This window comes from Mercenaria mercenaria, chromosome 18 (assembly GCF_021730395.1).
Source record: "Mercenaria mercenaria strain notata chromosome 18, MADL_Memer_1, whole genome shotgun sequence".
Classification (NCBI taxonomy): Eukaryota; Metazoa; Mollusca; class Bivalvia; order Venerida; family Veneridae; genus Mercenaria; species Mercenaria mercenaria.
In genome coordinates this window covers 21,274,637-21,289,289 of record NC_069378.1, presented here as the reverse complement: position 1 = coordinate 21,289,289, position 14,653 = coordinate 21,274,637, and the positions used below count along the sequence as shown (strand labels likewise).

General features: G+C 34.4%; 1 protein-coding gene across 4 annotated transcripts in view; it reads left to right on the top strand.

Annotated features, from left to right (window-relative positions):
* LOC123537829 (retinoic acid receptor gamma-like) overlaps positions 1-14,653 on the top strand; it is a 101,400-nt gene that overhangs the window by 59,081 nt on the left and 27,666 nt on the right. For 3 of the 4 annotated variants that reach the window (XM_045321677.2, XM_053529550.1, XM_053529551.1), the window contains 2 exons: positions 3,353-3,528; positions 6,712-6,853. In XM_045321677.2, the coding sequence (XP_045177612.1) occupies positions 3,353-3,528; positions 6,712-6,853 (318 nt within the window). Of the gene's footprint in view, positions 1-880; positions 1,357-3,352; positions 3,529-6,711; positions 6,854-14,653 lie in introns of those variants that run through there. The other variant, XM_053529552.1, reaches the window with a different exon arrangement.

Below are 14,653 nucleotides of genomic sequence, written 5' to 3'. Positions count from 1 at the left end.
CTGGTATCTCAGTAAGGCTGACAAACTTGATAGGGAGGTTGGTCATGACCAGCAGATGACCCCTATTGATTTTGAGCTCAGTAGGTCAAAGGTCAAGGTCACAATTACCTGGAACAGTTAGTTTCTGGATGATAACTCGAGAATGCTTGGGCCCTAAGGATCATGAAAGTTGATAAGGATGTTAATCATGACCAGCAGATGACCCCTATTGATTTTGAGGTCAGTAGGTCAAAGGTGAAGGTCACATTGACCCAGAAGAGGAGAACTTTTGTGTACAGTGACCAAATAATTTCTGTTCCTTGTGCAATTACTGAATGCATCAAGGGGGGCATTTCTTGTTTACATAGACTTGGAATGTACTACTTTTTGCCCCTGGGACCTCTGGCCTAGTAATAAAAATAATTATATATTATATAACATTCTTTTGTGATCTAAAATCTTCACAGTGTACCACATTACACACATCTAAGGTATTTCATAGTGTGTTTGTGTGTATTTGGGGAGGGTGAGATGGGTGTGGGGGGTGCCTGTGTTGGATCCTATGGGAAGCATGATGACATCCTCGGGTACAAAGAACCGTTAGTGGTCCTTTAGGGCATTGTTAATCTGGTTGCCGGAATATTTGATTTAAAAAAAATCAGATTTTCTATTAAAAAAAACCCAAACAATTAAAAATGAATGATGGTTTAATACATAATTATGGGAAAGGGCTGATTTAGATGTATTGCAAAGAATAATTTTTATTATAATTAATTATATATTTAATACTGTATGTGTAAATCCTCTTGTACATTCGGCTATTGTCAGTGTCATTAGAAGATTGTAGCGAAGGGAGAAAGAGATTTACATGTGATACAAGGAAGTAGGAATTGTAATTAGGCACACAAATGATGTAAATTCTTCTGGTATATATTATTAATTCCAGGTTCACAAATGATTTCTGGATTATTGATGAGTGAAAAATGGTTAGATACGCACACAAACTTAAAAGCCTTGAATATATCGGTAATTTCATGTACAGTGTAGGACTGTAGTGAGAAAAAAAAATCACTGTAGCGTTACACGTAACGGATCAGCTGTACATGTAAAACATAATATTGACTAAATCTATTTGCAATTCTTTCTTCTGTACATATACTTTCTCTCAGGGCGATCATAAGTATCCATATTTTGACAGTTTATGTGATAAAAAATAAAGAGTGGATTTTAGCAAATATTTTTATGATGATTAACAACAAAGGGAAGGAAGTCCTATAGTGTGATGAGATATTTTTAGATTAAGGTAATGACCAGTCGGGTTCAAACAAAGTTCAGGGACATTATGTTGTAGGAAGAGTGCAGAGTGCTCCACATAGGGTAAGGTAACTGAAGGTCATTTTATGTTTACATGTTCCTATTTACTTTTTGGTATACATGGTACATTGTATATAGTAGACGCAACTTGACCGCGATGGTTGACCTTAGGCTGATTATTCATATCGATTATTTCATTATAGTAATCAAGGGCGCTTAGGGTAGCCATGTATATTTATATTGAATAAGTGTGTATACATTGCAGTATCAAAGTATATATACTTACATTTGATCAGTTAAAACTTTCAAATACACTAATTTATATTTACATAAATTTATATTTCCTTCTTTTCGTGCAGCTCGTGTTTTACGTACACTCCTTTTCAATAATAGGTTGTGCCTCATTATGTACTATAATGCAAAGGTCAACCATCGGGGTCAAGTTGCGTCCACTATACATGACTCTGCTGTAGTGTAGGGTACGATAATTATGTAAATCATGCATGTATGGAACAAAGTGTGATTCTTGTTATATAATTGATTTCATGTTTTTTTGTTATTATTAAAAGTTAACTGTTTCCATATCATTTTTTGTTTCCATTTGTGAACAATTTTTTTTTTATCAGTGAAAATCAAACACAGGTTATAAAACTTTTCCAAAATTAAAGCTAGGATGCTTTAATTATGGTGATTTATTAATAATAGATATGATTTTTTTTGTTTGTGAAATTAAGATGGTATTTGAGAATCGTGCAACATTTTACTACAAGATTTTTACATTGAATAATGTATGGTGCTTATGTTAATGAAAAAATTTATATGCTGCATTTGCAGTTAAAATGTTTATGAATTTTAGTGCTAAGTCATGATGAATTGAATATTTAAGAAAGACTGATGAATGTGAAGAAATTTACTAGGTACTATTATACAGTCAAATATGTCTGGTCTGTTTAGACCACACTTTGGATTTAATGACAAAAAATGGTGTTTGTTGGCAGGTTGTGTCTGAATAACACAGGTAAATTTACACAATTCATGGTTGAATAGAAAAAGAAAATAGTATACTGTATATACACTTACAAAATGGCTGGCTGGTCAGTAGTCAAAGATATTGCCTGAGGTTCAATGGACTGAGGGTCAATAGTTTTGACTATTGACCAACAAGCTGTTTAGTAAGTGTTTCAGTACATAACACCAGAAATTAAAGTTTCATATTTATTTTTAGCCCAGCAAATTTGTCTTGAACTAAAGACCAGTCAGTAGCACAAACTATCAACTGGCTTCTATTAGTAAGGTGATATAAATAAGTTTCATATTAGCGGCCTTTAATTGCAGGTGTTCATTCAGCACAGGTTTGACTATTTATAAATCAAGAACATAAATATTGAACATTTATCTTTTACACAAGTCATGGACTAAAAAACCTACATCAGTACACATTTTTATGCTATATTTTCATGGTATTGATTTGTGATCAATATTTTTATGCCATTGTGTTAATTCAGTGTGTTACAGTTGTCACAAGAAAACATTGATTTATCTTTTGGCTGCCTTCTTATAAAAGCTCCGGGTATAGGGTTCATTTATTTTTGTTCAAAAGATATTATTTTTTGTTATATAATTTATATTGGTATTAAAGTTTGCCTTTTCTGTATACTGTGTTTAAAATCAATTTCTTTAAGCTCCAAGTTTGTTTATCACAGTTGCCATGGTGACAGTTTCATTTTATTCATGTTTACTTTCAGTGCTTTAAAGATCTGCTAATTTGGTAATTAGAACTTTCTCAACCTTTCTAAGGTTTCTTTGAACAGCACTATAGGGGCCTGTGTGGCTGAATGGTTAGGGTCGCTGACTTCAAGTTACTTGCCCCTCATCGATGTTGGTTTGAGCCTCGCTTGGGGCGTTTAATTCTTCAGGTGAGGAAGCCATCCAGCTAGCTGGTTCATCAGACATTGGTGTTAAATGCAAACTCAAGATACTGTTAGTGAACATGGATTAATCAACAATTGGAGAGATTATATCGAATAAATTTACGACCTAAAATTTTTGTCTATTTCAGGAGTTATGTATGAGGGACAGGGGATGTATAGTGAAATGCAGAGCCCAACAACGATGTCGGAGCAGAGCATGTCCCCCTCGCCACCACCTCCACCTCGCATGTATAAACCATGTGTTGTGTGTGTAGACAAGTCGTCCGGGTACCATTATGGTGTTAGCTCTTGCGAGGGTTGTAAGGTAAGCCTTAACCCGCTTAATTTCTATAATGAACTTGTCCATCTTTCAGATTGGACAATACCATTGACTGTTAAAAGGGGTGAGGGTTGTAAGGTAAGCCTTAACCTGCTAAATTTCTATAATGAACTTGTCCATCTTTCAGTTTGGACAATACCATTGACTGTTAAAAGGGGTGCTTACCTAAAACATACTAACTGAAAGTGGAACAGTACATGTGCAGGCTGATCATGATCTACACTGGCCGCAAAGGCAGAATCAATTGTGTTCTTTGACCAAATCAAATATCGTTTGGATATTATTACAACTGGAGCTTTTGTGAAAGTTCAGTTTGTTTTTTTGGGGCCGTTTTTGGGGTCACAATTCAGCCATATTAAGAAGAATGCATCCCTGACTAAATCAAATATCATATGAATTTTGTAATGTCTGAAGCCTTTGTGAATGCTCAGTATTTGTTTCGGCCATTTTTAGATAAAAATTCAGCCATATATGAAGAATACTGTTTTTATTACCAGACAATATAAAGCTCTGTTTTACTCCTTACTGCTATTTGCCTTCCTAACAGGCCCTGCCACCATTACACCAAAACTGATGAAAATCCAACTGAAGTTGGAGGTTTTAAGGTTGAAAACTATGTTAACCTTTACCCTGCTTCATTTCTAAAATGAACTGGTCAGTTTAGGCAGTAACGCTTATGATTCAAAGAGGTGTTCACTGAAAATCTACTGACTGAATAGCAAACAGTGCAGACCATGATCAGCCTGCATGGATGTGCAGGCTGAACTTGGTCTGCACTGGTTGCAAAGGCAAAATCACTTGCTGCTAGCAGGCTAAAGGTTAAAGACCTCCGTCATTACTTCATAAATCTAATCTTTTTGAAAAACCTTCCTGTATACTTGGAATGTATTTGAGCAAGTCATTGAAAAAAAAAGAAAGAAATTAGGTCAAGTTAGTCAATATTATGACCACATGACATTATTTTTGTTTTGCAATATTTCAACAAGTATTTATAAAGAAAAACCTTTTTAATCAATTATGATATTTCTGATACAAAAGTTCATGCCCTTGTATGGTTATCTCAGCTGGATGTGTCCTAGCTTCAAACAATCTGCAATATGATTAGTAACAAATCACTAAGTTATCTAAGAGTGGGAAATGACCTTGGTTTGACATGATTTAATCCTCTTTTTCATGGCCTCTGGCATTTTAAGTCTTGTTTTTCTTCTGCACGTAAAAACAATGGTCTTTGCTTATAGATGGTCTCTCACTACAGGCTAATTACACTTTTTATGGATAAACTAAAAGAAAAAATAGTGACCTTTATAAGGGGGGGTTTATAGTAGTGACCTTTATTTGGAGGTGGTCTTTAAGTTACAGGGTTGACTGTATTTTGAACTCGCTAACTTTGCGATTCATTATAAACCCTTACCCTGCTAAATTTCTATAATGAACTTGTCCATCTTTCAATTTGGACAGTACCATTGACTGTTAAAAGAAATGCTTACCAAATAGATACTGACTGAGTAGCGAACAGTGCAGATCTTGATCAGACTGCACAGATGTGCAGGCTGATCAAGATCTACACTGTTTGCAAAGGCAAAATCACTCACCACCAGCAGGCTAAAGGATAAATATTCTCAATCGTGGGCTTTTTCCATGCTCAATTCTAGAAATAAAAAAATGACCATTGATGATCTTACTTTTATTGATTTACTCTTTTCATACTAACAAAACAAGTTTGTGAATACATACCTGTTTCCTGCAGTGTTCATAATTTTTCCCGGTTTTAAACACAAAAAACAACTTGTTTTAAACAGAAAAAAAAACAGGAAAAAAGCTTGTTGTAAAGTTTAATATTAGATGTCAAATTGACAGTCTAGCTTGAGCATACTATAAATATGCATGTAATATTTACACACAGAATTGATTTTGAGTATCAAAGTTCGGTGAGACCTGCTGACCAGGGGTCAGTTTCTGGTTTTCATAAACTGATAATGAGTAAGTATGGTCAAATATGGCAATGGTTAACAGCTTATAAGTCCCCACAGTTCAATTGTTGGTCAAATGTAACTAAAATGTCAGTTGATAGTAGGTGACCATGTAGGAGTGCATGGTTAGATTGTTGTGTCATTTGTCTGTTGGAACGGTGGATAGATACACTTGAAAAACAGACTTTCTTATATGGAATTATATCTTTTAGTGGAGCTTATTTGTTAGTGCATTCATCACGCAATTCTAAAAAGTAGAAAATGGCTGTACAGAAAATAGCTTGTAATTATATATTTATTATTTCCTTTCTTTACCTGATATTTGTTTGTGTTGTAAATAGTGACAGTTTTTGTGCAGAACAGAATCCAGTTACCGGGAATATGCAGAATAACCAGTTATTGGAATTTGGGTTTAAATCCATGACCGAAGGGTCTTTTAAATCTTTGTTTTGAAATCATTTTCAAACCTCCAGCCTCCCATTGGTTGATTCTGATCTAAAATTTATAACTGACCAATGACAAGGTTGCATTCAAAGACTGGTCTCTAAATATCAGTTTTATATCTTTGGACCAATGGCTTGTAGTCTGTTGTCTTACCGTAGGGACACAGATCCACTCTGATGATTAAGAGATAGGTCTAGGGGAGCAAATGTGTTCCCTTGTAAGGTCTGCTGTTGTCACACTTTGACGTCTGCTTCTGTCACACTTTGACGTCTGCTGCTGACATACTTTGACTCTGCTGCTGTCATACTTTAACATCTGCTGCTGTCATACTTTGACTTCTGCAGCAATCTGTATATTTTACTAGTAAGATGAATCTACACACTGATCTCAATAAGGAGAACGCAGATCTACAGATTATAGGGTATTGTGTTTGATCCCCAGGCAAGGTTTATATTCTCTGTGATGATTTGATAAAAGACATTCTGTCTGAAATAATTTTTTCTCCACCTCTGGTTCGTTTCGAGAAGTTATCTGCCATTACTTGCAGAGAACAGATTGATATTTGTACAAAATCCAGGAACACTTATTATTAACTGCCTGTCGTTATGTAACTGAAGCACTGTTGAAAAACGGCACTAAACCCGAAAAAAACATTTTAAATATTTGGTACAAAGTCACATTTGACAAAACTAGAAGTTCTCAAGTCAGAAAGTCTACTTATATCAGTATGAAAAATTTTGCTTATGCTTTTCAGGGCTTTTTTCGGAGGAGTGTTCAGAAGAATATGCAGTATACATGTCACAAGGACAAATGTTGTGTAATTAACAAAGTGACACGTAATCGGTGCCAGTACTGTCGTCTACAGAAATGTTTCCAGATGGGAATGTCAAAAGAGGGTATGATTTCCTAGAAATTCAATATTTTCTTCTACTATACTGGTACCATAACATGTATAGGCACATTTAAAAATGTCACCTCAGTAGCAACGTGTAGAAAATGCAACAGCAGATACAACAGTTCCACACTTAGCTGATAATTTGTGAAAAGAATTGATTTCTCAGTGGTCTCGATATAACGTAGTTAACATTTACAAAGTTACCTTAGTTACCACTTCAGAAGTTATCTTTTGGACAGAAAAATATAGGCGATAGAAAAATCACTGAGCCTTTAAAATGAGCAATGAACTAAAGGGTGAAAAATATTTCAGGGGGGTAGGGAATGGGGGCTTCTGACTGAGAGAGAAGAATAATTAGAGAGGCTATGTTGTTACGTAGAATAGGCTGAAATTAAATGGTGCCCTTTTAAATTTCTCCACTAATGACAATTGTAAGAAGAGACATTTTTCTGATAGGAATGATCAGGTTGCAGTAACAGAAATGTATTGTCACATAGTAGGAGCATAAGAAAGTCATGCTACAGCTTATTGTTTGGCTTGAATTGGGATGCATATAAATGCAAAATGTATTTGGACAAAAATTTATGTGCATGTAATATACAATTTATTATTGGTACAGTCAGTTTTTAGCTTAATGTAATGTTACTTTTGTCTTTGCATTTTCATATCACACTGCTTCATCCAGTATTCAGATTTTCTGTTTTTTACTGCTGCTTTGACCTACTGTTTATTGAAAAAACAGCTTTTAAAATCTGTGCACTACTTTTTGTTTTGCTTTTGCTGAAATCTAAGTTAAGTGCAAAATGGTACATTTAGTGTAATTTAAGTTTGGAGATCAGTAACACCATGAAGTTTCTGCATTGGTCAGTTTCAAATTTGTGCAGAGAAACAGCCAAACAGATTCTTGGGTTTTCAAAACTTTCTATACTCTATACTGTTTGTTTTAGCTTCTAGACTTTAGCCTTGTTAGGTACATGTACTGAAAAATTTTGCCAAGACAGAAATACAAGATTTGTAGTCTTCTTGATGAAAAGTGAAATGTGTATCAACACTGAAGCTATTAACTGTATTGTTTGGAATCGGTCAGAATTTCCACACCGAATAATCAGTCCAAAAAATCATGACATCAATCAAATACATGATACATGATCGAGTATTGTCCAAAATTATCTTGTCCATTCTTGGCAAAGGAATAGTTTTGAATGTAATGCCGAGGTATGGTAATATTTTTACAAATCTCTCGCATTAGAAAACATTTTATATGAGCATTATAAAATGTTTTGGTGTGCCAATTTTGCCAAACAAACAGATATATAACACTCAAATTAGCTTTTTTTTAAAAACATTGTTGAGACATCCGATTTTGTCAACAGTGGAAATTTTTGTCAACTATCAACGTCAAGTACTGTTTATTTATAGTTTCTAGACTACTTGACTAATCAAACTTTGTAGACACACAATCTCACTAAAGTACATATTATCATTTTGCACTTAACTTAGGATGTATTCATGTGCAGAAATAGAACATATTAGCTGATAATAGCTTGTTTGGTTTCCTTATTTTTTGCTTTTACTTTTTCTGTAACACCGTTTGTGTAAAAAAAATCTATTAACCACAGCTTAAAGTGTACTTGTTCACAGAAATTCCTGGATTCATTCTGAATTGCAAAGAATTTCTATAAATTTCCATTCTGTTACTGATGCACTGTTTTTATACACGAAATGGCACCGCAGGAGATTGCAGAGATTTCAAGCTCTTTATTTGTCATTACTTTCTGAACTATTGCATTGAATTATTCCGATCCTACTTCGAAACTGGCGAAAAATAAAGATACCAGGGGAAAATTGTTACAGAGACAACATAATAGTGGTCTATATGACTTCTTTTTTCTAATTGTGCCGTTAACGATAACAATTTTGTTCTTGGATTTAAATTGATGTTTTGTATTATAGCAAATGCACTTTTTACTGGATTTAAATAGAAAAAGATATAGTTGAATTCAAAATGACCTTTCTGGTGAAGGTCAAAATATATATAAATTAATATATAAAGTTCTGAAGTCAGATATTAACCTTTATTAAAAAGGTTATAGTGAATACAGCCATATCTTAAAAAGTGTGCACCAAGTTGATAAAGCAGCAAATAAAAGTAAAAAATCCATAACAGAACTTTTTTCCCATGGAAATTTTTGGTTTGGTTATAGTACAGAAAATGTAACCATGGAAGTTATAAATTTGGTTGTCATACGATCTTATAATTTGGTAACCATGATATTGAAATTTGCTTTCCATGGAAATTTAATATTAAGTTTTCACGTTTGTTGTTACCATGGAAAAATTCAATTCTGTTTACCATTGGAGTTTGGTTGCTGTGGAAACTAAATAGTGTTTGGCTTCCTAGAAAACTTGAGATTTCTGACACCATGAAAATTTCAAATTTGGTCACCAAGGAGATAAAAAGCCATTGTTTACAGATTATATAGTAATTGTAATGAGCTTGAGTTAAATTTTGAAATATGCTTTCTTTTCAGCTATTCTTCAAAAAGGTTAGTTACTTCCCTTTAGTACAGTTTAGTTATGCCAGTTAGGGTTCAGTGCTAAAAATCCTTCCTCTGTCTTAATGTCAACCTAACTTGTTAAGAAAGAATGGGGGTGAGGGGGAGAGTAATTACAGTCGAATACCGTTACCTTGATATTCAGGGGACTGTAAAAATTGCATCGACGTATCCGAAGTTCGACGTAACGATATCGACTATCAGGGACTACTTTGTACTTGTGTCGGACGTATATATTGTCATTATATCTAATGCTTGAAAGGGGAAAGAAATAATATAAAGCGTAAATATGATTTTAATTTAATTGTCAAATAAAACATGTTAATCAAATACATACATACAAGTTTTTAATTTTTGAAAATATACATTTAAACATTAGCATTTTTATTAGTTCACCTGTCACAAAGTGACAAGGTGAGCTTTTGTGATCGTGCAGCGTCCGTCGTCCGTCCGTCCGTGCGTCCGTGCGTAAACTTTTGCTTGTGACCACTCTAGAGGTCACATTTTTCATGGGGTCTTTATGAAAATTGTTCAGAATGTTCACCTTGATGATATCTAGGTCAAGTTCGAAACTGGGTCACGTGCGGTCAAAAACTAGGTCAGTAGATCTAAAAATAGAAAAACCTTGTGACCTCTCTAGAGGCCATATATTATCTTCATGAAAATTAGTCAGACTGTTCACCTTGATGATATCTAGGTCAAGTTCGAAACTGAGTTACATGCCATCAAAAACTAGGTCAGTAGGTCAAATAATAGAAAAACCTTGTGACCACTCTAGAGGTCACATTTTTCATGGGGTCTTTATGAAAATTGGTCAGAATGTTCGCCTTGATGATATCTAGGTCAAGTTCGAAACTGGGTCACGTGCGGTCAAAAACTAGGTCAGTAGGTCTAAAAATAGAAAAACCTTGTGACCTTTCTAGAGGCCATATATTTCACAAGATCTTCATGAAAATTGGTCAGAATGTTCACCTTGATGATATCTAGGTCAAGTTCGAAACTGGGTTACATGCCATCAAAAACTAGGTCAGTAGGTCAAATAATAGAAAAACCTTGTGACCACTTTAGAGGTCACATTTTTCATGGGGTCTTTATGAAAATTGGTCAGAATGTTCACCTTGATGATATCTAGGTCAAGTTCGAAACTGGGTCACGTGCGGTCAAAAACTAGGTCAGTAGGTCTAAAAATAGAAAAACCTTGTGACCTCTCTAGAGGCCATATATTTCAAAAGATCTTCATGAAAATTGGTCAGAATGTTCATCTTGATGATATCTAGGTCAAGTTCGAAACTGGGTCACAAGCCGTCAAAAACTAGGTCAGTAGGTCAAATAATAGAAAAACCTTGTGACCTCTCTAAAGGCCATATTTTTCATGGGATCTGTATGGAAGTTGGTCTGAATGTTCATCTTGATGATATCTAGGTCAAGTTCGAAACTGGGTCACATGCGGTCAAAAACTAGGTCAGTAGGTCTAAAAATAGAAAAACCTTGTGACCTCTTTAGAGGCCATACTTTTGAATGGATCTTCATAAAAATTGGTAAGAATGTTCATCATGATGATATCTAGGTCAAGTTCGAAACTGGGTCACATGCCATCAAAAAGTAGTTCAGTAGGTCAAATAATGAAAAAACCTTGTGCCCTCTGTAGAGGCCATATTTTTCATGGGATGTGTATGAAAGTTGGTCTGACTGTTCATCTTGATGATATATAGGTCAAGTTTGAAACTGGGTCAACTGCAGTCAAAAACTATGTCAGTAGGTCTAAAATTAGAAAAATCTTTTGACCTCTCCAGAGGCCATATTTTTCAATAGATCTTCATGAAAATTGGTCTGAATGTTCACCTTGATGGTATCTAGGTCAATTTCGAAACTGGGTCACATGCAGTCAAAAACTAGGCCAGTGGGTATAAAAATAGAAAAACCTTGTGACCTCTCTAGAGGCCATATTTTTCATGAGATCTTCATGAAAAGTAGTGAGAATGTTCACCTTGATGATATCTAGATCAAGTTCAAAACAGGGTCACGTACCTTTGAAAACTAGGTCAATAGGTCAAATAATAGAAAAACCTTGTGACCTCTCTAGAGGCCATATTTTTCAGTGGATCATCATGAAAATTGGTCAGAATTTTTATCTTGATGATATCTAGATCAAATTCAAAACTGGGTCACATGAGCTCAAAAACTAGGTCACTATGTCAAATAATAGAAAAAACGACGTCATACTCAAAACTGAGTCATGTAGGAAGAGGTGAGCGATTCAGGACCATCATGGTCCTCTTGTTCCTTCCCTAAGCAAGTCTGAATGCAGCGGTAATGTTCCTAGTTGAGTAGTCATTTTGACTGTGCTTCGATAACGAAAATTTGCCAGTTAAATACGCATATTGTTACTCAATCCTAAATGGTAGATTTTTACTCAGTCAAACAGAAAATATTTCATCCAAATTAGATGTTATGAGTGTAGGACAAAATCCCCTGCGGACAAAACCCCCTTCGCTAATTTTTGCATAGGCGGACAAAACCCCCTTCATCATTTTTACATAGAGGACAAAATCCCCTTCGCTGAATTTTACAAGGAGGACAAAAACCCCTTCATGTTTTTTACAAGGAGGACAAAACCCCCTTCTCTTTTTTTCACAAGGGGGACAAAAAAACATGAAGGGGGTTTTGTCCTCCTTGTAAAGAACGCAAAGGGTGTTTTGTTCGCCTTGTAAAATTCAGCAAAGGGGGTTTTGTCCTCCTTGTGAAAAAGATGAAGGGGGTTTTGTCCGCCTATGCAAAAATGAGAGTAGGGGGTTTTGTCCGCAGGGGATTTTGTCCGGATCCCAGATGTTATATTGGAAAACAGCTTTCCTGCTTGCACAGTGTTTTATAAATATATATTATTAAGACTAATTATTGGGAATTTAATGCAAAACTCGTAATTTAAATTGGATTAAAGATTAAATAACGAACAAAACAAACACACAAACTAACTTGAATATAATTAATACATTGCCAGACAACAATAGGTTGATTTTCACACCTTACAAATAACATGGATATTTTTTGACAAGCTGTGATATCAACGAAACCAGGTGTAAAAACAGTACAGGTAAATTGACAGGACTGAAAATTCTCATCAAGCTAAACGAAATATCGAGCTATTCATATCGAGGTAATGATAAATAATTACATTAAGATAAATAGGGAAAAATCGGGACCGACTCAAACACATCGTGCTAACCGGAGTATCGAGCTAACCGATATCGAGGTAACGATATTCAACTGTAATTGATAATTGGTTAAAGTGTGTCTTAGATGACAACTAAGAACATTTTTATAAAGAACTCCAGGAATATGTATCTAGGGCTGAGCACGAAACTATTGTAACTCTTTGTAAATAAAGAACTAGCTAAGGTACAGTAGTGTTGTGCTCTGCCCTCAGTTTATATTAAAACAAGTGGTTGAGATTTTATACCTGAAAAAGTACTGGTAGATTTTCATCCTTAGTAGAAGTCATTTAAAGTGCACTTATGAAAACTAATTCAGAAGTTAAAACATGTAGATTTACATGTAGCAGACAAACTCAGTGACTTGTTTGTACACAGAAAAGATTTTAAAATCTCAGCCTCTCTGTTTACAGTAAGTTCCTATAGAATTACAACAAAAGTATCTGAAGGAAAAAAAAAAAACTGAAAAGAAGTAGTATAAAACTCTTTAAGAGCACTAAGTCTTGCAGAAACATCTTTCATGGATGCAATAAAGAACAAAAGAAACAATTTTGAGCAATTGGCAAAAAGCTGAAATGATAAATTCTTGATATAATTCAATGATGAATAAAGTAAATATCTGTATATCTTTGCAAAAAAAAAAAAAAAAGGAAAAGTTTTTCACTATTAATTATTATGAGACAAAAAAAAGAACATACTATGTAAAAGCAATGACTGCAAATAACAGAAAATGATGAAATTGCTCTGTCTTTATTCCTCAGGCAGACAATATTCTTCATCATGTTGCAAAGCAAATTATTGTCTTCTAAGGAAAGCAATAGATTCTTGGCAGATTATGCTAGAAAATAATAAAGTGTCATAATTGGATCTTGTTATTCTGGGGCGGAAGATGGAAATAGTGTCATGCATTTTTTCTTTCCTTTAATTTTTGTTCACATTAATTAAGGTTGCATGTATTAATTAGTTTTGGGCTTTGGGATTTTCTGACCATGTTGGTGAAAGGGTTATTCACAAAGTGCAAGTTTACATATTGCTAACCAAGTAAAATATGCAATTAAAATCTTTCTATAATGAAGTAGAATATGAAGATATTGATACAACATTGTTCAAGAACAGGCTTTTAAAAGTGTATGCCTGTATTTTGGCCTTTCCTCTTGTCTGTGAAGTAGATTGTAACCATATATTGATTGGCGGGTTTTTTTGCATCGATAGCAAGAATGGCCTCCTTGACAATTATGTTTTTTATAGCTGATATAAAAGCCTGTGTATCCAATTACACACTTTTCCTTTAGGATATAAAGGTAGTATATATATGGAAAGCTAGTTTTTAGGTGTACAAAGAGCATGGACAGCTACCCAACTTGCACTAGTGTAGGTGTCCATGTCAGTGTCTGCGTTGGTGTCCCTAGCATGGTTAAAGTTTCAATACAGACTTTCATTTTATCTCTGTTAGTACTTGATGGATTTGTTTCAAACTTAAAATGGCTTTTCCCTCATCATCACCCACATCATATGACACAAGGGCCATAACTCTTGCACCAATATTTCTTTGATTAAAATTTTGATACATTTTCTCTCCATATAGTTTATTACGTAACTACTGAATGAACTTTTAACATTATTGCCCACATCATATGACACATGGGCCATAACTACGGCATCAGTCATTTCATGAAATGTGTCCCGCTTTCAGGTTAAAGTTTTGAACTTTTTCACTTTATCTCTGTTTTTCACCCCCAGAGGAGAAAATGCACATCCTTTTATATTGTTGTAGTGACAAAGAATATAGTTGTGATGGCTACAAATAGTCCAAAAAATAAATAAATGATAAATAAATAGGTAGAAGACAATGTAGAGAACTTGCACATTATTTTTTATTTCTTTATTTGTCTGTCCATTCATCCAGCTGTTGGCCTTTCTGTCAGTCACAAATGGTGGATAAATATACAATAGATTTTTATGAAATCTGGGACATACATAAAAAGCAATATGTAAAATATATAAATCATATTATTTTGTTCCTTTAATATATGGGGA